Source organism: Genypterus blacodes, unplaced genomic scaffold (assembly GCF_046128005.1).
Source record: "Genypterus blacodes isolate CSIRO-AG114 ecotype Tasmania unplaced genomic scaffold, CSIRO-AGI_Gbla_v1 ptg000045l_1, whole genome shotgun sequence".
NCBI lineage: Eukaryota > Metazoa > Chordata > Actinopteri > Ophidiiformes > Ophidiidae > Genypterus > Genypterus blacodes.
Window position 1 is genome coordinate 1,082,340 of NW_027466858.1, and position 24,244 is coordinate 1,106,583.

General features: G+C 43.3%; 3 protein-coding genes, 1 long non-coding RNA gene and 1 other non-coding gene across 5 annotated transcripts; 4 read left to right on the forward strand and 1 right to left on the reverse strand.

Moving 5' to 3' along the window:
- Positions 1-1,472: 1,472 nt before the first annotated feature.
- LOC143000267 (fructose-1,6-bisphosphatase 1-like) lies at positions 1,473-4,782 on the forward strand. The gene is made up of 7 exons (XM_076149521.1): positions 1,473-1,721; positions 2,364-2,526; positions 3,123-3,215; positions 3,306-3,446; positions 3,546-3,683; positions 3,891-4,010; positions 4,195-4,782. Exons 1-7 carry the CDS (start codon positions 1,552-1,554, stop codon positions 4,384-4,386), a joined length of 1,017 nt encoding a protein of 338 aa, XP_076005636.1. The 5' UTR covers positions 1,473-1,551; the 3' UTR covers positions 4,387-4,782.
- Positions 4,783-5,822: 1,040 nt separating this feature from the next.
- On the forward strand, positions 5,823-12,608 carry fbp2 (fructose-1,6-bisphosphatase 2). Its single transcript, XM_076149359.1, has 7 exons — positions 5,823-5,995; positions 6,526-6,688; positions 7,071-7,163; positions 8,275-8,415; positions 8,765-8,902; positions 11,829-11,948; positions 12,423-12,608. The coding sequence occupies exons 1-7, from the start codon at positions 5,823-5,825 to the stop codon at positions 12,606-12,608; spliced, it is 1,014 nt and encodes a 337-aa protein (XP_076005474.1).
- trnaa-ugc (transfer RNA alanine (anticodon UGC)) lies at positions 7,460-7,531 on the forward strand. Its single transcript has one exon. It is a non-coding gene; the product is annotated as a tRNA-Ala (tRNA).
- A 1,910-nt stretch (positions 12,609-14,518) lies between the features above and the next one.
- On the reverse strand, positions 14,519-17,475 carry ctsla (cathepsin La). Its single transcript, XM_076149329.1, has 8 exons — positions 17,384-17,475; positions 16,417-16,551; positions 16,194-16,316; positions 15,951-16,103; positions 15,284-15,508; positions 15,015-15,183; positions 14,793-14,910; positions 14,519-14,653 (listed from the first exon to the last, which is right to left on the reverse strand). The coding sequence occupies exons 2-8, from the start codon at positions 16,537-16,539 to the stop codon at positions 14,554-14,556; spliced, it is 1,011 nt and encodes a 336-aa protein (XP_076005444.1). The 5' UTR covers positions 16,540-16,551; positions 17,384-17,475; the 3' UTR covers positions 14,519-14,553.
- Positions 17,476-17,609: 134 nt separating this feature from the next.
- On the forward strand, positions 17,610-21,456 carry LOC143000218 (uncharacterized). Its single transcript, XR_012963604.1, has 3 exons — positions 17,610-17,720; positions 18,812-18,964; positions 19,774-21,456. It is a non-coding gene; the product is annotated as an uncharacterized LOC143000218 (long non-coding RNA).
- The last annotated feature ends 2,788 nt before the right edge of the window (positions 21,457-24,244 follow it).

The following is a 24,244-nucleotide window of genomic DNA, read 5'->3' on the forward strand; positions in this document are numbered from 1 at the left end:
ATTGGTTTTATCCAATTGTAGAGCTTTCAAGCTTTTGATTGACATCTTGTTCGCTCTAATCAGGCCGGAGATGTGACGCCACGTTTTGTTGACCACCCCAAAATTCAAAGGGCCAGCGATCAGGCCTTTCTTTCAGTGGACTCTCATGGTGAAGGTGTCTACAACAATTTTGGACTTTACTGTGTTTCTGTGATGTGTTTATGAAGAACAAAACAAGCAAAAATACAGGCGAGATCTAACATTACTCCTTCAACATTTTTTTTCATTTTTTCTTCTATTTATTTCATGTATTGTGCAAATGCTGAAGAAGGATGAATTTATTATTATTATTATTATTATTATTAAGAGAAACGGTGGGCTATTACATTTTGTATTATTGTTTGAACCTGCGAGTCGAGAGCTTGGACTACATGTAGTGCTCCATGTCACCACAGGGTGGCAGTATATTAAACCAGGTTTTCACCTCCAAGCCGCTTCAGTTAAAGGAGCTGCACGTATGGAACACTGCACAAGGGTGGCGCTACACTAGCAAAGTAGTTAGATATGATCCGAATAAACCTGAATGTTGACAGCAGATTGCGTGCTTCAACTTTCACGTGCATTCCATTCCAAGGGGGAGGAGCCAGAACAGTAATAGGAGCGAGCATGTGGGATAAACGATGCTCATTAAAATATGGTTCGCCATTACTAACCAAATCATCCAAGTAGTATTATATATATATTTATATACAATTTGGTCCAGATACATTTAAAAAAACTTATCATGATAAGCAATGGAGGCCTATACAGTTGGTTTGGGCGTTTCAGCTCTTCGGAACCGCCACTGAAAGATTATATCTAAATTATACTGTGGACTTCTTGTGGAGCTGCAGATGAAAAACTGCTCCAGGTGCTGCAAAAATAAAGAAGCTTGTATCATTAAAAGGTACAGGTGACTTAAAGTTACTGAAGAATTAAAGGATGAACCATTAATTGATCACAATGTCTCTAATGTCTCTTCACACTTAGTTACATGACTTACTTTAAATGCTTAATGTCTTTCTCTCTCTAAATGTTTAATGAACAAACCTCTCCTTTAAAACCAAGCATGTTAGCCCTCTAAGTCCTCGCTTTACATTTAAACCTTCATACTTTTGGAGAACATGTCGTTGTTACGCAATCAAACTCAAACTGTTCTTCTGTGCGTTTTGTCCCTAAAGTTCAGACTGAGGCTGCAGGACATGGAGCCGTGTTTCAGTCACATGCTCAGATTACCAAACTGTCGAAACATTCATTCCTCCCAAAATCTCAAACTCGTACGTGATCCAGATTGTCGCTAAAACACAGAAACAAACAAAGAGTCCTTTTGTTCCCGTCACATCCACGCATTTGTATCTTTATCTCGGATCGTGTTTCCAGCGCGCAGCCACACCTCCGCCGCCGCTGCGCCCGCATTGGCCGCAACCAAGTTCCGCGTCCTGCGCTTTTAAAGTCCGCCAGTGTTTCCTCCTTCCGCACACAGACACACACTTCTTTCGGTTGCGCAGTCAGGGGCAGCATCGCCGAAGCATCATGACGGAATCCGGGCCGTTCGACACCAACGTGGTCACCATGACCCGGTTCGTCATGGAGGAGGGCCGGAGAGCGAAAGGCACCGGGGAGCTCACCAACCTGCTCAACTCAATGTGCACGGCGGTGAAAGCGATCTCCAGCGCCGTGCGTAAAGCCGGGATTGCCCATCTGTGAGTAAACACACACACACACCCCACACACACACAGAGACTCACACTCCCCGTGGAAGGGAAAGTTTTGGGAAAGTAGCTTTTCTATCAGGACTCTGTGTTGTTGTTTAGTGGTGTAGGAATGCTGGATGCACTTCCAGGTTCAACCAGCTCCATCCACGTTGGCAGGAGTTTCAGGTTCTCAGTGCGCCAATCAGGAAGCGCATAGCTCCAAAACTTACACACACTCCCATCAAGATTCATATTACATAATGCATGCAGTGTATAAGATAGACTGTTGCTCATTTTACAAAACGTTCCATATGAAAAGCTGATGTAAGTGTCAGCCTGCTTGTCTGATCAGTGTTTTGAAAGTTCCATGCATTGAGCTTAACTTGCTTTTGTTTGCTGAAGAGAGAAGCACGATGTCAGTTTTGCTTTGTGGTCAAATAAAGAAGATTTCACATTGATTTCGAAATTCATTCTAATGCAATAACTGCAGTTTAGCAACGCGGTGTCATGGAGTCTTCATCACATCAGCCCTCATCACCGTCCTCTGGGTTAAACTGTCAACTTCATTCTGGTCAAACAGGAATCAAGTTCACTCATCCATGAAGCTTTAACACCTTTCATTCTGCGTCGTTCTGATCTGTCGTGTCTCAGTTACGGCATCGCTGGAAGCACCAACGTGACGGGCGACCAGGTGAAGAAGCTGGACATCCTCTCCAACGACCTGATCATCAACATGCTGAAGTCCTCCTTCACCTCGTGCGTCCTGGTGTCCGAGGAGAACGAGCGAGCCATCATCGTGGAGCCGGACAGCAGGGTGAGTGAAAACAAACAAACCTGCATTTCCTCATTACAGTACACAATACCCGCTTTCACTTCCGTAAGGAGCGTTTGTCTCTTATCGGCCCTCAGCGAAGTAAAACTGGATCCACAGATTCTTTAAGAGAGAACAAGAGTGTTTCAGTTGATTTGGTCCTGTGTTCACAACTCCGAGGCCTGAATCTGCTCCAGACAGAAGCTTAGGTCTAATCTCACTCTCATTCTCTCTCCTGCTTTGTTGGAAACACGTGGATCAAGTTGGACCGTGACAGCAACACAGCAAAGTCCTGAACACACACACACACACACACACACACACACACACACACACACACACACACAAACACACACACAAACACACACACACAAACACACAGTCCATTCAGTTTGTGTTAGGAAACCTAGATTGGTGTGAATACATTTTGCTCAATCACAACATTCTTGCCCCTGAAGCAGAAAGGTCAAATCTCTTCCATGATGATGTTTATGAGTGTGTGAGTCTCAGCTCTCACACACATGTATTAAATGTGTCAGAACTATGATTATAGCAGCGATTACATCACTCAATTTAAGAACGTCTCCTTCTTTTCTCAGGGTAAGTACATCGTGTGCTTCGATCCTTTGGACGGCTCCTCCAACATCGACTGTCTCGTCTCCATCGGCACCATCTTCTCAATCTACAAAAAGGTATTCCACCTTGTTTCCCCCCCGCTGCTCGTGCTCGGTGTTGATCAGCATTTCTGGACGTTAATGTAATCTCTGTGTGTGTTTGTTTAGAACACGGACGATGAGCCGAATGAGAAGGACGCTCTGCAGTCCGGCAGGAACCTGGTGGCGGCAGGATACGCTCTCTACGGCAGCGCCACCATGATGGTGATCTCCACAGGACAGGGAGTCAACTGCTTCATGCTGGACCCAGTCAGTAACCAGTCTGTCTTTGTCTTTTAACAATCAAATGTAGAGAAGAGGCTGTGATATCAGGAGGTTTGATGTTATCCATCGTTTTCTTCCCGTCAGGCCATCGGTGAATTTATCCTCGTGGATCGGGATGTGAAGATCAAGAACCGAGGAAAGATCTACAGTCTGAACGAAGGCTACGCCAAACAGTTTGAGCCGGCCGTCACAGAGTACCTGCAGAAGAAGAAGTTCCCTCAGGTAACCATGCTGCAGGACACGATCCTTAATCATCCTCACATGTTGATCAATCACATTTCTGGGGTTAGAAGTCGCCTTGATTTCTGCCTGGTATCAGATTTTGTAGGATGAAGTTGATTTGATAGCCCAATTTCCTTCACACTAACTCCACCTTTACATGCATACACACTAAGGCGAGCTTCTTCTTCTTCTTCTTCTTGCCTGCAGGACGGCACTGAGGCCTACGGCTCTCGCTACATCGGCTCCATGGTGGCAGACGTCCACCGAACCCTCATGTACGGAGGAATCTTCTTATACCCGGGGAACGCAAAGAGCCCACAGGGAAAGGTATACACAGATCTGCACTGTGTCACTTTGGTAACTGGCATGCTGAAAGCTGTGTCACAATCTCGTTTCTTCACTCTCCACATCCTTCCAGTTTTGAAACAAACCTGTAAATGCCACTTTAGAACACTTTTCACATGCGGAGACTTTGACATTGTGACTAAACTCCGCCCTCTGTCCCTCAAAGCTGCGGCTGCTGTACGAATGCATCCCCATGGCCTTCATCATGGAGCAGGCGGGCGGGCTGGCCAGCACGGGCCTGGAGACCATCCTGGACATCCAGCCTGAGAACATCCACCAGAGGGCGCCCATCGCTCTGGGCTCCCGGGAGGACGTGCTGGAATATGTCGCCATTTGTAAGAAACACGCCAAGAAATGAGCCTGGGACCAAACTCAGGGGACTGAGTTCTCGTGTTTAGAGAGTTCTTTTGAGTGCATAAAGCCTCAGGAGCCAGAGAATGAGCTTAAACCCCTAAAGAATCAAATATGTCACTTTGATTGACGACACACTCACGGCAGCACTGCAGTATTAAAGCTCTGTGTGTAGAAGGCTGTGACTGTCAGGACCAAACTGTGACCAAAACCAAACTGAGCCCAAAGAAGACCAAAGACAAATGCATTCCGTAACATTTTACCTCCATTTGTACCTCGATTCGCATTTCCAGATGTTCTATTATGATGAAGGACCAAATGAAATCATAACTCTGTGCCTTATTAGACGAAGGGATCCTGTTTGGAACGATGAAGTCTCTTAATAAACCAAATGAAAAGACAATCGTGGTGTTTTTGATCCTTTGAAAGCTGCTTCACCTTTACAGAAACTCAACTTGACACTAGTTTAGTTTGTTTATTGATCCTGAGAGATTGAAGTCTGATTTTCCTTTGAATCTCGAGATTTCAAAGATTCCAAAATTTGACATTATGATGATTTGAAACAGATTTGTGTGTTTGATAAACGTGTGTGTGTACGTATCAAAGATCATAAGATGTACTGTTCAGAAGCAAAGGTTCAGAGATACTTTATCCAGGGGGATTGACCTTTAAGCTAAAGGTCAAAGGTAGCACACACACACACACACACACACACTCCCTGTGACATTTGAGGCACACAGTTGAACAGAGCAACTGAGTTTACACACTGATTCTATTGTATTTACTCCATATTCTGCTGGAATTCTTCATAATATTTGACATCGTATCACACAGGGCACTTGAATTTGTATCAACAGGGTTTTAAACCTTCAAACCGAGTAAGAACGCAGTGATTTACACCAGCAGAAGAAGTTTAATAAACAAAATAAAGCAGACAAAATAGGTTAAAGTTCATTTAGCACCGGTTGTAAATGATGGAAGTAAACACACACAATTAGAAATGAAAGAGTTAACTGTTCACCACATGAACTCGGCTAATGAAATCAGAAATTCTATGCTGTTCACACATCAAGGTTCTAATACGGAGAATATAAGCCAAATGATTTTATTCTAATTGAAGAGTCAAACGTTCTTCCTGTTAAGTCTGTAGCAAAGTTTCTTTTGGCTCAATAAAGTTCTATTATAGTGTGCAGGGCTGAAAAGTGCAGCTGTCATCTGACACCCACACACTGACACACACACGCTCACACACACACACACACACACACACACACACACACACACACACACACAAATAGATCCCCTGGCCGGCCTTCATGGCTGTGGGAATGAAAAGGACCTGTGCTGTAACGAGATCGCTCACACACTCACCGTCTGTTCACACACACACACACACAGACTACGAGGACTCTCCACACCGACAGACACAGACCTGCAGCCAGCATGACAGACCGCTCGGCCTTTGACACGGACGTATGGACGCTCACCCGGTTCGTCATGGAGACGGGTCGCCAGGCCAAGGGGGCGACGGGCGAGCTGACCCAGCTCATCAACGCCATGCTGACCGCCATCAAAGCCATTTCCTCTGCCGTGCGCAAGGCGGGTCTGGCTCACCTGTAAGTACTCAGGTACTTCATGTCCACATACTGAACACACCTTTAAGACCTCATTCTGTCCTTGACCTGGCTGCCCTTTGTTGTGTGACATGTTTGTGGAAGCTTTAAAAAGTAAGAAAAGTGACACAATAACCATTTCTGTTTTGTGTAAATTGACATTAGAGTGCAGCTCGTGTCCTTGAGAAATGAATGTTGTGAAATGAAGAACACTGTGGGCATTTCTGAATGGTTTCTGTGAGGCAAGGGGCCGTCTTTGTTCGGAGGTGAAGCTCTGAAGCAACAGCTGATAAATCAATCACAATCTGTAACCATGAGTCTAACCACAGCTGAACATGACAACATGGCTGCGGCTGAGTCTCACACACACGCATAGGCCACTTTTACACTTTGCATTGACGTTGGGATCAGAATGCTGATCTGTTCCACCAAATTCAACACCCAGTAGGTGTTCTATGGGCTTAATAACCTGAAGGAGCTGCAGTCTAAGCTGTGTGTCAGTCTGATGCCCGGCTGCTTGTTGGTGTGTGCAGGCAGGGCTTGGCCGGTTCAGTGAACGTGACGGGGGACGATGTGAAGAAGCTAGACGTGCTGTCTAACGACCTGGTCATCAACATGCTGAAGGCCTCCTACGGGTCCTGCTGCATGGTGTCTGAGGAGAACGAGAAGCTCATCGTCACCCCAGAAGAGAAGAGGGTAGGGGCAGAGAACACAGAACTGACAAACTGAATCTGCTGGGAAAAGAATGTTGTTACTTTTATTTCTGGGTATAGAAAACCTTCAAACTTTCCAAAATTAAAAAGTACCTCTTATTTCCTCTGGGTGGCACCAGAGTTCATCCTATTTTCAGATTCCAGACACAAACACATAAAGCTTGGTGAGAGAACATCCCAGCTCTTTTGTAAGATTTACAATATTTAAAGAATACCAATATTGTAACTGAGCTGGACATTTGTGTGTAAATAACTTAAAATCTAAAACTTAAATCTTAAAAACTAAAAATCCGAATATTAATTAGCAGAAATCTAAGGCCGGGCTGAGTTAAATTCAATTGCTTCATGTTCTGCTGTGGTTTCAGGGGAAGTATGTGATCTGCTTTGATCCTCTGGACGGCTCCAGCAACATCGACTGCTTGGCTTCTATCGGCACCATCTTTGCCATCTACAAACGGGTGAGTCTGACCACAAACCCTGCAGGCACACTTTGCTATCACATTATGTTCATTTAGCTAAAGTCTTTACGTAGTGCATGCTCTCCCAGGTCTCAAAGGTCATGAAGCTCATTCCAGACATATTAGATAAACAAATGAAGACAAATAAAAAGCAAATGTAAACTGTTATGTGTTTCATCATACAGTAAATCCTGAAGCATAAGCAGTTCCAGTGTCAAATGTCTTCAGCTCAGCTTTGGGGGAAATGTATGCGTGATTAGAGGATAGCAAAAGTGTGTGTTCACCTGGATTCACATGGGGATGTAGCTCAGTGGTAGAGCGTATGCTTTGCATGTATGAGGTCCTGGGTTCAATCCCCAGCATCTCCACTTTAATGCACCCTGTGTGTATAAGTTATTATATGTGCATTGTCCTCTTATGATTATAAGCTGTCATCTTATTGACTGAACTGTGTGTGATATTTCTCTGCACCATCTTCATGTTCAGAAATGACTCTGCAGTAAAAGCAGCGATGTTGTCACTGAGTTTATCTTTAGTCTGCAGCCTTTTGCAATAAAGAGTGAGGATCAAGTCAGCGTCATTTTCATTATAAATCCTGTTGTGATGCCGCTCATTCATTTGTCTTATATCCACACTTCTATTCTACATCTGCTTTTTCACAAGTTCAGTAACACTATAAGGACACAAGAGAGCGCTGCTGTCCAATCCATGGGGCTACTCACAGCAACAAGAACAAAACACACTGTGGTGTATTCTATTTGACCTTATTTTGTCCAGGCCGGCCCTTTTGCTTTGCGTTTTGTATTGTGGGACAGCGGTGTCCACAAACGGCAGACTGAGAGACCAACTAACCCACAAGATCAAGCTCAGATTTGCAAATAGGCTCATTGAATCTGAGCCGTCACCTCAAATAGAAGATATGTTGACATGTAACAGTTTATTGTTCTCTGGATTTGTACAGAAGTCCAAAAAACACTACATTTGATAGATGCATGCTTCGTGAGCTACTCTTCACCTCCCACAGGACAACCCACACACTGTTAACCCTCACCTGGTGTGTATCAGGGCTCAGCTCTCCTCTCTCTGTGTTAACTCATCTTGTTGGCCTCAGGTATCAGAGGGGGAACCCACAGATGCAGACGCCCTGCAGCCAGGCAGCAGCATCGTGTGTGCAGGTTACGCTCTGTACGGCAGCGCCACCCTGGTGGCTCTCAGCACGGGAGCCGGCCTCAACTTCTTCATGCTGGACCCTGTGAGTGCTTCAGTCTGAGCTCACTCAGATGTTTACTGTCGTTTAGCGTCAACATTATTCTGCTAAAGAAAACATGATTGTGTTTCCTGCTCTTATTTTATTACAGTTATATTCCTAACTGCCCTGAAGCTTATTTTCATGTAGTAAACTTATATTGCTCTGACACTGGGTATTAAAACCAAACCTGCTCATGTGGTTAAGCATTAAACTGTAAAGATAATATGAAGGCATTAAACATTATCAAAGAGGGGGCGAAGAGTTGATGTTTCAGACTTGTGTGTCCGGTGGAAAACATTATGATAACTGGGAAACTCTGCAGACTTTTACGCTCTTTGTTCCTGCTCCTCAGGCCATCGGCGAGTTCATCCTGACTGAGAAGAACGTGAGGATCAAACCCAAGGGAAAGATCTACAGCCTGAACGAGGGCTACGCCAAATACTTCCACCCGTCCATTAACGAGTACCTCAAGCACAAGAAGTACCCTGAGGTGACATCACACACACACACACACACACACACACACACACACACACACACACACACACACACACACAGATTTATTCTCAGATGTGGCATTCGTCACTTCCACTGCTTTGACTTTCTGTTTTGGAATGGAATCCTTTGACTCCGTGCCGTTGAAAGGATCTCTTTTTGCTGATTCATCCACAAACAGCAGCGACCTGTCAGACGCATCATGTGAGTCCTGACAAAGCGTTTGTGAAGGTAGAATGAATTCACGTGAACATGCCAAAGTGTTTTCCTGCAGGTTTCAGCAGGTCCGAAGTCAGAAACTGTGTAAATGTTTGACGGGGCTACGATTACTGATTTCTATTAAATAAATGTCAGTTCAGTTAGAATAAAGGATGGAGGATGGAATTTGATCAAGTTTGAAGCTTGTACTTCTCTTTTCTTCAGTGATCACAACAATTCAGAAATGGAGTGTAGGCTTGTAAAGAGGACTTCTGGTCTTTCTATCTCTCTTTCTTTAAATAGTCCTGGTTTTAAGAAGTGAGTAGAACATTTATAAAGCCCAGTTGTATGAAGCTGACCTTTCACCGTCACCATCAGGGATTATTCATTCATGTTTGCTCATTTATGAAAGTGTCGAACAGCATAAAAACGTCTCGTGTAGAGAATCTGGGTGTCGCAAGCAAAGTTAGCACGAACGTAAGCAAGCATGTGAGTGGCGGGACAGGACACGGTCAGCTGAGCAGCAGGAAGCAGCCTGTTCCTCAGGAAACCAGGGCAGCACCTCCTCAGGACACTCCAGTCACACATGCACACTCAGCACTTCTCTCTCACACACACACACACATATACACACACCAGGGATGAAGCTTGAGCTGCTTGGTCATCAGCATTTTCATTACAATCGCAACTCAGACATAATGAAGCTGTGTAGAAGTGGCTACCTCTTGATTCTAATATGGGACTGATCTTAATGCCATAAAGCTACACTATGTAAGCTTTTAAGATAAGATAAGATAAGATAAGATAAGATACTTTACTTTGGTCAGGTCACATTATATTGCACCCCCTCTTACATATCACACACACACACACAAACACATGCATTACAGAGGGGGTGCAGTAGAATTTGCTGAAATTCTCATTGCAAATCGATGAATGACCTCAAACTGAGATATTGAGAATTAAGCAAAATATCATATCTATGACTTACGAACTGTGGCTTTGGTCTTTGTGGATCTAAAAGTGTTTTAGCCATCAAAACATCTTTATTTTTAATGTGAGGTGATGAGTGAATGCATGCTGATGTCAGGACAAATAGTAGTAGTAAGAGCATTGATTTTCTAAGACATTATAGTCATTATAGCATAACAGATATAAGGATCTTTATGCTGAATGTAATTTATCTATCTTGCAAGTTTGTGTTGCTCATATAAAATTGCAGAATTGTGACCTGCAGAAAGTTACAAAGTCACCTGAGTTTGAGCACAGAGTTCATACCATTCACTAGTTTCCCTGCCAGCAACCCTGACTGACTGAGTTTTTACTTTACAGCAAAGATTCCCACACACGTTTTCCCGCTATCTTTTCTTCTTCACTTCCTCTTCCTCCGATCTACTTTTGATTGATGATTGTGAGAATTCAGCGTAGTTAGGGAGGGTGCGTTTTTTCCAGGATTTCCACACACATTCACACACACACACACACAAACACTGACACACACTCCTCCCATTTGACTGAGTGGGATGTGACTCAGCAAGCACATGACTCTGCATCAGACTGTGCAGACGAAACCCCAGCGTGCCCTGTGAAGCAGAGAGGAGACATCAGTGTGTCTGCTGCTTAACAAACCACTGAAATGAATCAAGGACTTCTCTAACTGAGATGTTCCCCAGCTAGCTTGTTTTGTCATCGTGCAGGATGTTAAAGCCAGAGATCATATGACTTACAGTACACTTGACTTGGATCTGAGCCACAGATTTGCTGACTTGATCCAACTTGATAGCAAAATGAGTCAACTTTGACGTTGACAATGATGACTTGTGACTTTACTTGGTTGAGAGCGTTTAGATTTGTAGACTTGATCAACAAATTAATTATACACCTTATCTGGAAATTCATTCATACAATTTTAATATTCAAAAAGTAAAAATGCTCAAATCCAGGTGTCTTATAAGTTTAATTGTTTTTTTGTCAAAGTCCAAAGCCCAAACAATTAGTGCCTCACATTCAAATAGAGTCAATGCTATGAGTGTAATAATGTAAATAATACAGTATTGACTCTGGTGTGTGTGTGTGTGTGTGTGTGTGTGTGTGTGTGTGTGTGTGTGTGTGTAGTTCTATAGCCGTGATTTGTTGGAACCCAAAGGCAGCAGAGGAGTAAATGAACTAACAGCTCAGATCACGAGTCTGTTTCATGTAATGTTGTTACAGCCGACTGTTCTGAAGCTAATGAGCTCCAGAGAAAACAACTGAACCGTAACACAACTTTAAACACACACACACTCCACTCTGATCTAATGTGTCTCACACAAAGGCCAGACAGAGCTTTGCCTAAACGATTGCGCAGCATAACTGAGCTTTGTCTCAAACTTATCTTTATCATTTTCAATGCAGACATTGATCCGTATGTGCGTGACAAGCGGACTTTGCCCTTTTAGTCATGTGATTGTTGTGCACAGTACAACAGACAAGAGGTCAACAAGAATTGCGCAAGCACTTATAAGTCAATCAAAGCCCTGTGTTGTACCTCTGCAGTTGACTGAACTCAAATTCACAACTTGACACCAACTCCTTCACTAAATTGCAATCTGAGAAACATACACAATAACAAACACAGATACTGTTTGCTCTCAAGACTCTTGGTTCAAATGCTGACGATAGACCTTGAACATGTTCGATTCCAGCTCCGTGCCTTATATTATGTGCTCCCCTGTGTCTTTTAGGATGGCAGCGCCCCCTATGGTGGCCGGTATGTGGGCTCGATGGTCTCAGATGTCCACCGTACCATCGCCTATGGAGGGATCTTCATGTACCCCGCCAATGAGAAGAGCCCCAAGGGAAAGGTAACACCGACAAGAGAGTCAATGCTAGACATCTCTTAATGTTGGCCATGTTATTCTTCAATCATTTAGTCCAATGGTAAACACACGTCCAAACCAGGTTGGAATCCGGTGCCAGGACACACACAGAGCAAAGCAGAAGGTCAAAGAGAGAGGACGTGTTGTAGTTGTATTTGTAACACAGTTTGAGAAACACGGCCCTTTGCAAAGAGCTCCGTCTCCTCCCATGATCAACAGTCATTCTGCTCAATCCATATTTGGTTGGCAGGTCTGAGTCACGTTCATATTTCTCTGATACCAGCAACAACACCGGCACTACCGCTCCCTTAACAGTACCGACTCTGATACTATGGTGGCATTTTGTGTGTTTAATAAACTTTATCCTGTGTGAAGTCTGCTGTAAATAATTCACTACCAACTCTCGGTCCGACCTCATACCTCCATAATCCCGATCCCTTCATCTCTCTCTCCCTAAAGCTGCGGCTGCTGTACGAGTGCAACCCCATCGCCTTCCTCATCGAGCAGGCCGGAGGCGTCGCCACCACCGGCACCCAGAGGATACTGGACGTCCAGCCCGAGGCCCTCCATCAGCGGGTGCCCTTCGTGGTGGGATCACATGATGATGTCAACGAGTATCTGTCCTTTGTCAAGAAATACCCATAATAAACATCGATTTTACAAAACTTGACTTGACCCCAGTGTTTCTCAGCGTGCGTGTGTTCAATCATTACACGCTCATGACCTCATTTAGAGAACTAAAGAATAGTTTTTGGAGTTTTTGAGAGATTTTGCTCAGAACCATTTACTGAGGGAATGCAAGGACTCTGAAGGTGAAAATGCAAACTGACAGAGAGAAATGCAGAGTTACAGCAGACAAACAATGCTTCTTGTTATATTCCCCTTTTAGATATATTAGGGACTGATAAATATGAGGAGATTCATCTCGGGAAGGCCCCATTAATACTCACACTCCTCCAACTGCAGGTCTGTGACAACCAAACACGTCACGTCACTGCAGCAGAGGGGAAAGGTCACATTACTGCCATTCTGGTTTTTGTTGTATATACTGTACTGTCAATCAAAGTGCACCTTGTGAAAGAATCCCTCTTAATCTATTTGGTGTGGACAACCGTTGCTACAAACAAACACAAGGTATGTGTGGCAGCCATCTTGCATCCACGACCAAAATACTGTTTAAATGTCTATAAATGCACATTCACAGTCATTACCAACTTTACTCTTACACATGCAGAATGCTGGACTAAATGCCCGCTTAGACGAAGGCACATAAGTTACTTGCGCTCCTGTCGGGTCAAACTCTGCCGGGTGTGATCAGATCACTTTTTCTGGGGTGAGTTATTTCTTTGTGCTCCGTCTCTCTCTCTCTCTCAATCCCAGTCGCCCTCCTTTGCCTGACTGGCATCTTTCCCTCTCCAGCTTGCACGACACATTCCTGCTGTTGCTACGGGGGCGTCAGTCTGCTCTGAGCCCTGAGGTGAAGTAAACAAGGCACATAAATAGCATTATAGAGGGACTCGTCACTGTACTGTTGGGATTTGGGTCGACCAGATTTCACTTTTGTTAAGAGTTCATGTGAGATCATGAGTGTTTATAAAAGATCAACAAACTAACATCACACTGCTGGAATCTGGGTCAGGCAAAGGCTAGATAGGCTACACACACACACAAGTCTGACCTGAACTCACTGATCTAAAATGGTAAGAAACCCTTTAGGGTCAAGTGCAGGACTGACTCAGTCTTATTGATTGATTGTTCTGGATTATGCGAAACATTTCTTGGTCATGCTTTGAGTTATCTTCGGTTTTTGTTTTTTAGAAAATTTGTTTCAATGCTTCCGGCACAAACAAACTATCCAGGGCAAGTTAAGACATGAAGGACTTAAGATTTAACCTTTAACACGCACTTTCTGAGATGATTGTGAATGAATCGATCATAATCCTTTCAGAGCTCAGTGCCACACGGCGCTCAGAGCGACAGAGAGCTCAGCCGTGTTTATGTGACAAGGGCTCATGTGACTCCGTCCTGCCTCCACCTGTCAAACTAGCACAGAGTTCAGCAGGCAAACATGGAGCAGTGTGGGCATCAATAACACTGTGGCCACCTGGAGGTCTGAGCTGGGGTCCAGAGGGCAAAGGCACCATGAAGGAGTCGCAGTTTTAAGGATTTATCTTTCTAATACTAAAGGGATTTCGTATTAGATTGGATTGGGAATCAATTTAAACAATCAATAGCTTGACTTGACTGGGGGACTTATCTTCACACACACACACACAAGACCAAAATCCAAAGTCAGTGTTTTACAACTTTTATTGATCACAGTTAAAAGTAGAAAAAAAATCTTACACAAAGCGAGTGTTGTGAGTCCACTCACTAGGTAGCATGAACACGTATGTACAAGGAACAAACACTCAAACTAAAATCTTCAATGAATAAAGTGGCAGAACACCGGCCAAACCAAAAATAGCATATTTCCCTAAAAACAGTATTAACATTTGCAGAATCTCCTGTCAACGTGTTGCCGTCTGAAGCTTCGGCTCCAAACGGGGCAACGGCAATTAAAAGACTACGTGGCTGCAGCGTGCGGCCGTCACACCAGAGGATAACTGGCAGCCGTCGCGATTCCACAGTGGTTCTTCCTATCTTTGGCCATCATGATGTAGCCTTTGTCGCCCCACTTTTCACTCCAGCTGTTGAGAGAGTAGAGGGAGAGAGAGAGAGAGAGAGAGTCGATCAAACCGCAGCTCAGGAGGAAACTTCATGTGTGCCATTCAAACATAACAAGGAGATCCTGTGCCTTCTTATCTTAGAATGCTGCGTTAAACAAACCTGTTCTTGACGATCCAGAATTTCTTGCCATCCACATCCTCTCCCTCAAAGCCGTAGCCCACCACCAGCACACCGTGGTCCAGCTCCTCACTGCTGCACTCCTTCTCGTAGTAGATGCCTACAGAAGACACAACCAGGTCAGTCACCAACAGAACGCTATGACCAGAAAAATGGACTTTGTATCTACATTGCAAGTTAGATTTCATGAAATAACAAACGGACCTGATTGGTAGAACTGGAAGGAGTCGTGGCCCGCATCGATGGCTACAGACACGGGGCCCACAGTGGCCACGGCCTTCATCAGGGCGCGCTCCTTGCCGCTGGGAACGTCGACGAAGCCGGTGTCATTAGCGGTGTTGAACTTGGGGTCATAGTGGCATGGCTGGTCGTCCTGGAGAAGGAAGTGGGGGCAGAAGGGAAGTGATCACCACAGCTGTATAGTGTGTGCATGAAGGATTCTGTTTAAGATGGAGACTAGTAAGGCCTCTTACCGTCCCCAGGTAAGGGTAGGCGTCCTCTGAGTCCAGGCCGCTGTTGTCTTTGATGTACTGGAAGGCCTGGTCCATCAAGCCGCCGTTGCATCCCTCGTTGCCCTCTGGCCGGGAACAGTCCACCAGGTTCTGCTCACTCAGAGACACCAGCTTGCCCGACTGCCTGAAGTGTTGCCCCTCCATAGCCCCAGTGGTGCTGAAGGCCCAACAGGAGCCACACTGGCCCTGGAAGAGAGCAGGGAGACAGATTTGGTGAATTTTGGTAACAGTTAACACAACATAACAGTCTTGGAAATGTTAGTGATATAAAAGAAACACTGGCTCTAAGAAACTTGACTTTTTCTTTGGTATCATCTGTGTTAAAAATCAAAAGAAGAGTTCAAATACACACACTACACACTCGCAGTTTTCAGTCATTTGACATAGATCTCTACTTTGCACTGTGACTAAAGGTAAACATAACCAGTTTAGCCTGATAGGAAACATTTCAGCCTAGACTGTGGCGGAGAGGACATACTGTGCAGATAAGGAGGAAGAGGAGGAGGAGGGGTGAGAAGAGTGTGGAGCAGAAAGATAACAAAACAACCTAGGAGTGGCCATCTTGTCTCTGTTCAAGCAACCTAAAGCAACCAATTGGTGAGGTTGTAGTAGGTCAAAGCCTGGTTACCTGGTCCTTAACGGGGGTGACGTAGCCTTTCTCCCTCCAGTCCACAGAGCGGGGAGCCTCCACAAAATTGGGCTCCAAGAACAGAGAGCCGGTGAATTTCCTCACAGGTTTGCGTTTGTAGCCGTTCATGACTTGTCGGAACTCTTCGTGAGTCTGAAGAAGAACAACATCACATTAAAAACACTGCAAAAGCAAACTTAAAGGGCGTGGAGGTTGTTTTGTTTAGACAAAGCGGGGTCATACCATGTCTCCAAAGTGGTTCATGCCCAGGTTGTATGAGTGCTTGCCCAGGGAGTGCTCCAGATTGTGCAGCTCAATCTTCCTCAGGTTCTTCTCCCACACCATCCTCCTCCAGCCTTCTTCCTTCTGCAAACATCACCATCATCATTTCTTTCTTTCGTCACTTTTCAAATGTAGCAGGTATTTGTATATGTGCTAGACATAATGACGTCGCTTTCCCAGGTACCTCATGGTAATCTTTGCTGTGCCAGTTCTTCCACAACGACCAGTGCTTATCCAGCTGCGGGTCCAGGCTCGGTGCCGATAGAGTGGCGCTAAGGCAAACTGCCAACACAGCTAAAGGCAGCATTTTGTGTTTTTCCTACAGGAGGAAAGAGGATAAAAACGTTAGAGGGCCTCCCTTAACTAACGGATTGATCAGTAATAAGATATAACGCTAAAGCCTCCTTATCTTCGTCTTTGTAAAGACAAACAAACATGTCGGCGCAATGTTGTTATTGAAAGTCTGTGTACGGACAAAGAGACCCTGCATGACGCTGCAATTCCCAGCCCAGGCAGTTCCTTCCTCGCCCTAAACTGTGTCCCTGTAAATGCGCAAAGGCCTGCTAAAGATTCAAATGCAACTAAACATTTAAATGTGGTCATTAAAATGTCGATTATAAGAAGGCACAAACGTTGTTTTTATGAAGACTTTCGGGAGGAATTCGAGCCAAATCCCAACACTACAAAAAAAAAATCCGTCCCTGGTTTTGTTTTGTTCCCAGGCAGTCACGGGATCTGCTGCCTGACGCCGCGAGCCAAGAGGAAAAACTCAACCGGTAACGAAACCCGAAACAGGGAAACGAAAAGAAAAGTAAAAAAAATACCACTAATGTTGCTATTTATAGAGGGCCGCTGGAGGAGTTTTCCGCTTTCTATATTGATTTATGCCGAGCCAGGGGATGTTGTTTATGCAGGGGCGACGACGACGCATAAGGAAAGCAGCTGGGACAGTGGATCAAGACTTCACAAGTCGCCATTTCTAACTCACACAAGTCAAAAACAAATGCACAATGAGAAAGAAAGAGCGTGGAAAACAATGAAAACAGCTCCCTTTAAAAACGACAAGAAATTCGTAATATTTTAAAACATTGCGTTAGAAAACGTAGAATAAAGACATGTTGAATTAAAATATATGCTCGCAAGACACTTACTGTTATTTGTTCTGCTGTTGAGGTCAGAGTGGAAAACTAAACAAGCCTCCTCGCAATGAGCTAGACTGAAGTTTATAAAGGGATGAACGGGATCTGCAGAAGGTTATACGGAGCTCTCTGATTGGCTCGTTCCTGTTGTTTATTCCCGTTCAGCCCCGCCCAGAAGATGACGTCACTTCTTACACGTGATTCTCCCCCCTTCTTTTTTTCTCTTTGGAATATCATGTGGCTGGAGAAAAGGACAGAGTGTTTCTTCAGGCGTATTTCCGCACATAAACACGGAAGAAAGCTGCTTCATGACCGCAAACCCCCTTTGTTCACAGAGACCCAGCAGCTGGTCAGAACTTTATGCGTTTAAACCCCTAAAATCTGTTTAAAGATAGCAAATATGACTGAATAAATATTGGGACAATGTGTACAAAAATAATGCATGCCAGCTAGAATAACATGTATATCATCGGGTAGCCATTGAACATTGTGCAGTAATATCTGGTTTATGATGTCATCTGAAAGAAAGTTACACCAATGATGTCACATTTATACATTTATACTAAAGTACTTAGACTTTGTGATATAGATACCGATCACCCGGTTCATACAAGTCTAAATTTAGAGAAACTTGGAGTGAAACAGGAGAAAGCAGAGTTTGACATAGATAAATCACATCATCACTCAGCTTAAGTTGACTCAAGGATGGCCTTGGTTGACTATTCACCATGAATATTTACATGGACATCCTAGATCCGAGAAAGGATCTGTACTTAATAAAGCGTTACTGTTTATACTGGATGTGGAGACACAGCAGCAGGGAGTATTCACAGTGAGTGTACACTACAGTACAGCACACACACTGAGATTCACCAATGAATCCTTATCATGCTGGATGTTCATGCGATAAGAATGAGAAACTCTGAACAGCTGATGTTTTCCTCACGCAAGCTGAGCTTTTGTTTTGAAAGTTGCGACTTGTGACATCTTATTTTTGACAGCAAAAGTCTCCCCATACAGTCCAAAGTCTAGACTTACTCCATGTCATGTCAATAGGTCTTATCATAACCAAATAGAGAAGTAATATTTCAGTTTAATGGTGTAGATTTTGCGTTATTAATAATAATGCATGATGTCAGGGGTGAGATAAGTTCTTACACAACAGAAAATCTCCATAAGCTGCAAATGTTGGTGTGTAATTATGCACTTGAATGCAACACGTTTATTGCAAGATAATGCAAGATACATTTCAATTGCATGCGATTTGCTGTGAATTGCATGCAAAATGACGATTAATAAAGTATCTTAAATCTTAAATCTTAAATGACATGCATAAGGCTTATTTATGTGCACTCATGTGATTTTTGCCTGGTGCAGCGATGTGGTCAGTTAAAATGAGATGATGTATTTCTATATTCTAAAATAACATTTCCCTTACAGTGGCAGCAGAGACAGCAGACGTGTGAGTGGATCTTGTTGCTCAAGCGGAGCGGACACATGATAATGACTCGGCCACTTCCTGCATGACAATGAAAGATTGGAACCATAACCGTACAGTTTGGACCCAAGTCATCACCTCATACAGTCCACATGGTCAGCATCTGTGTGTATAAGTCGTTTCCTGTCTATCTGCAACCCCATTCAGATCTAATTAATCTTTAACTGTAACAAATGACTTGTGTTGTAACATCTTATCCTCCGTCTGAAGTTCCCCAGACAACATAACAGAGGAAGAAGCTTACTGATTGTGTGTTTAACTCCCAAAATGCACAGCAAAGGTGAACAGACCTGATATACATGCTGGCAGACCAGGTCGCTCATGTTGTTGCAGGCATTTCACCTTTAAAGTACAGCCAGGCCTCTGCTTTGAAGTGTGTAAACACAACAAGGGAGGAGGAGCTCTCTGCTTAGATAATAGAAAACCTGCAAGCTTATTGACCCAGACTAACAAAGTAATAAATGGATAGATCTGCTGTAGTCATGTTTTGTGCCGTAGAAGTTCTTGAGAAAGACTTATTTAGGTAGGCGACTCAACGCAATGCAACACTGTACTTTCCTTCATCTCTTACACTTACTGCACCGTTCAATGTCGTTCAAAATGTCTTCAAAAGATTCTACCGGCAGTAACACCTGCAAAAGAAAGGAAGGAAAGCGTGCATCAAATCAACAAAGACAGTGTTTGTGAGAGACACCGACATCCAAACTGAACATATTTGGGTTATTTTGTCTTGTCTATATCATCTTAGTGGAGAATTAGTAAATAATGTACCACAAGACCAGATCTCAAAGAAACAACAATGTGGGACTGGACAAACAGCGCCTTTACCTTTGAATACAACCAATCATTCCTAATGCAGCTCAATAATCACTGCGACACCTTCGTCACATCTCTTTCTGTTCAGATGTTTTTAGCTGACGGTGTCAACTGTCAGCAGTACAGGCAAGTTAAGACAAACCCTGACTGAGTACTTCAGCCTAACAGACCGATCATGTGAGCGTCGGCGTGGGTGGACTGATGAGGCTCCTGCAGTTGAAGCATCACACAAAGAAGTCGGGGAAGCATGAGTAACACAACCTGGAATTTGTTAGAGAGCAACGCCAGAAGCAAACACAGAACCCGTTTCCCATCTATGTGAAACTGTACAGCAGCAGAATGAACCATCTCAGATTCTATTGAGACTTGTTAAGATTATGCTCATTATTAAAACTTTTGGTGTATTTATTTCATGTTTTGTGAAACTGTTATTTGTCAAATTACAAAATAGAAACCGCCAGTTTGAGTTGCCCTTGAGCAAGGCACCGAAACCCTCAAAATTGCTCCAGGGGCGCCTTATCATGGCTGCCCTGCGCTGACCCCTCTGTAAAGCATGTGTGTGTGCGCGCGCTACGACATGTTTGCATGTGACTTGACCCAATAAAGTTTCTTCCTCTTCTTCTTAGTATTTTCCTCCCATTAACGAGTGGAATGATCTAACTTCAGCGGCAGAATGTGAATGCTGAATATGTGAACAAATGAAACTCTAATTCTGCTTCATCACTTTGAGTAACTCACATAGAGAATTTTGGTACTGACGTGTAAACAAATGAGACGGCAACTGACATGATTGGTCGTCTCTTATAGCAGCGATGCCTTTGTGCTGCTGCTTCACAAAATAAGGAAGTCTGTGAGGAGCATCATGATGTTGGAACTAGATAAAGTTACTGACATCCTTTTGTTCTCCAGGGAAATCATAAAGTGGGTTTCATTAAGGAATATAAATTCTGATTTCTGTTTAAGTGATCTAATGTTTATGGGAAAATCATCCTAAGTGATACCAACTATGCTTACGTAGGCCTTGTTAGTATAATGGACAGTATCTCTGCCTGTCATGTGGAAGAACAGCATTTGATTCCCTGACAGGGCGATACATCTCAAGCACAGTATCATTTGATCTTGTTTTCTTTTTTTTTCTGTTTTTATTGAAGCAGGCATTGTACATGACATTGTGCATACAGGTGTAGAATATTTTGGAGATCATTTTTTTTATATAGAAAGAGGGGAAAGAGGAGAGAGAGAGATTGAGAGAAGGAAGGAAGGTTGTGTTATCCCTACTATTGTTGTTGAACTTTATACACAGAGACCATGAGGGAGAGTACAAGTGGACTGGAGTTGCAATGATGTCATAGGGTACATACAGATTTACAGGATGATGTCAATCAGCAATGTAGGCTAGTATTAATCGCATCACAGGTTGTGATAGAGAGAGAGAGAGAGATAGGTGAGAAACAGAGAGAGAAAAGAACCAGAGAGGACATCCCAGCCCGAAACCCCACAGTCACCCAACTCCAGTCACACAACCCCGTCCTGGACTGCCTGAAATGCAAAGTAAAATGATAATAAAATCATTTGATCTTGCACATTCTGCTCTCTTTCATCTGTACAATTGTTAATAGTATTATATTTTCTGTAAAATAACTGTTTTAATTTAAATTTGCCTGCTCTGATTATGTTGATTGTTGCTTGCACCAACTACCAAAGCAAACTCCTTATAAGTGAAAACCTACTTGGCGATAAAGCTCCTCTGATTCTGATCTAAATCAGTGCTTTTTGGTTGAACGAGTGTGAGATGCAGCTACACAGAGTTTATTGACTCAACATTTCCAATCAGATCTTCAATGATGACAGAGACGTTCTGCGTAAAGAATTTATTATAAAATGTATTACACTATAAAGTGTCAGAAGTACTAAGAACATGGCATTCCAAGACATGCTAAAAGAACTTAACATAAATAGCAACAAAAAGACTTGTGTGCAATACAGCGTCTGGACCGTGAGAAAGCCACTCGATGACATCGAGTGTGTTTCCTATGTAGAGCACAGACTGAACAGAAACACTTGTGAGATTACGTTTATCTCCAGAGTGGCCTCGTCTCTCCTCCCTCAGATGTGCTTGGACACATTGCGGGTGAGAGCGGCGCCTCTTAAAGTCACAATTATACCAAAAAGACAGAAAAGGAGGGCAAACTCAATGACAGTAAAGTGATTCCCAGTTTCTATAAAATGCGCCTTGTTTTGAACAAGAGAAACTAAATATTCCCTTCCCTTTCTCAAACATCACTCTTCAGTTTGTCTCGTGTATAAGGCAGGAATGACATGTGTGCTTAGGCACACAACATTGGCAATGGTATCACCAAATCTTTAGAAGAAACAAAAACTTTACACACTGTCTCAAACTGCTTCAATGCAAGAGAATGGACTCTGGATATTTCTAACCACTTTGGGATAATTCTTTTTCTCTCTCTCTACATATAGTTTGGACTTTAATCACCATTTTTCAAACCGTAGGAAAATGTGTGGTACATTCATTTCACCTTATTGGGATCGGGAAAAAAAAAAGCTTCAACACAAACACGGGCCTGGAATATTTACATCACAGCTACACATACACACAGTTTTGATTGGCAAGTTCAGGTTAAAACAAAAATAAGAAGAAATCAAAGCCTTTTTTTCAAAGAGTGTGTTGACTGAACAGTTAACACTAAGGGAGTGAAAGCGGAACAGAAATACTGCACTCTGGCACATAGAATGACACACTGGCCCTTTAAATCCACATAGTCAAACTTTTTTTTCGGAATGATTCTTTTCTCCACCTGTCATCGCCCATATATGGAAAAGAAAGCATAGAAAAATCATCCTCAGTTTCTGAGTACGGGCAATTCTTTTTTTTATACACTGAAAAATATCAGCAGACACGTCAGAAAAGTGAAAATTTCAAAGTTAGAAAAGTGTGTGTGTGTATTTTTTTTTTTATCAATTAGCATCAGCTTTGGCCTTTTCAACTAGAAATACTACAAACATTCCTTGAAAATCATTTTTCCCTGCTGCTGCTGACCCGGCCAGGCTGAGCTTCATGTTAGCATCATTAAACATCATACTGAAAGAGGCTGAGCAACACACACAGCTACACTGACAGAAGCTTCACTTTAGCCCCAACACAAGCTGCGCTGATGTCCAAGGAGCAGTTTTGATACAACGGACAGTAACTTGAGCTTCGCTGCTGGTCAATAATGCAGAAAGCCGCCCCGTTTAGAAAACAGGAGAATGTTCAGCGTCGGTGCACTGAAAGCTTGTGGCTACGACTCTGGAATGATCTGAGCTGAGAGTTAGAATACCTTAGAGATGAACACAACCTGGTGACAATGTGCTGACGCTGTCCTTAATGGAGTCAACATGGGACCACAAGGCCTAGACGGTGTGATCCTTACCTTTGGTGCTATGGGAGGGATCAACCTTCAATGAGACTGCAGGAGAACACCTCATCCAACAGACTTATCCATGAAACATGAAGCAATGTTTCCCTCTGACTCTGCCTGTGTTTCCCACAAAGCATCCCTGGCTCCTTGAAGCCGTCTTATCTGCTGACTTGGCACACAAATCTAGATTTCCCAGATCGATGAATCAATCGATTTTAGCTTTGTTGTTAAATTCTGTTTTTTTTTTTTTACGGAACACTTTCCTTCTTCATAATATTTCTTCTTTATAACCTGCAGTAGAAAATGGCCTTTCCATGTCTGTGGCTACGTTTCCATCCAGATATTTGTATACAAACTTTGAGAAGTGAAGATATGATGAATACAACAGAAGAACAACAAACTGTGGACCATTAAAGGAACAAATGGAGTCCGAAGCTGCGTTTCATAGAGTGGAAAGCCACTCTGGTCTTATTGTGGTGCCAGCAGTCAAATAAAGAACATATTGAATGATATTGGGTAGAGATATTACCTCATGGAAATGTGGTCAAGTTTGCATTTTCTTTTGAACTCTATTTTAAATATTGACCTGTATGGAAATGCAGACACTTCTTCTGCTCTCTGGACTTGATTTTAAATAGATTTTACCATTTGTGTCAACAAGGCACAGTTCTTCTAAAGTCTGAATAAAACTATTGTTTGATATATTATCAAGTGTATTTGTGCTCTTTAGGGAGGTAGAAGGCCACAAAGGCAACTCTGTGAACCCACGGGTCGTTATAACATCAGATACATGTGAGCAAGGAAGGTGATTCTCTATCTGTGACAGAGTGCATCAAGATGGCAGCCACATGATGATGAAACACGCTGCAATCCTCAGTTTTGCACTGCAGAATGGACATGAAAAACTCCATCCGAAGGCCAGATTGCCATCTGTTAAGATCCAGGATGTAGAGTTGGTTGAAGACTGTAAAAATGTAGTTTTGATTTAGAGAATCAGTGGTAAAATAGCTCTGCAGTGTGACTCTAGCTTCACTCGTTGTGTTGCATGCAGGATCTCCTTGGTTCATGAGAGCGTCCATGCAAGATCAACAAGTGTGACATCGAGACGCTCTGTAAACTCTGGATTCATTCATCTCACAA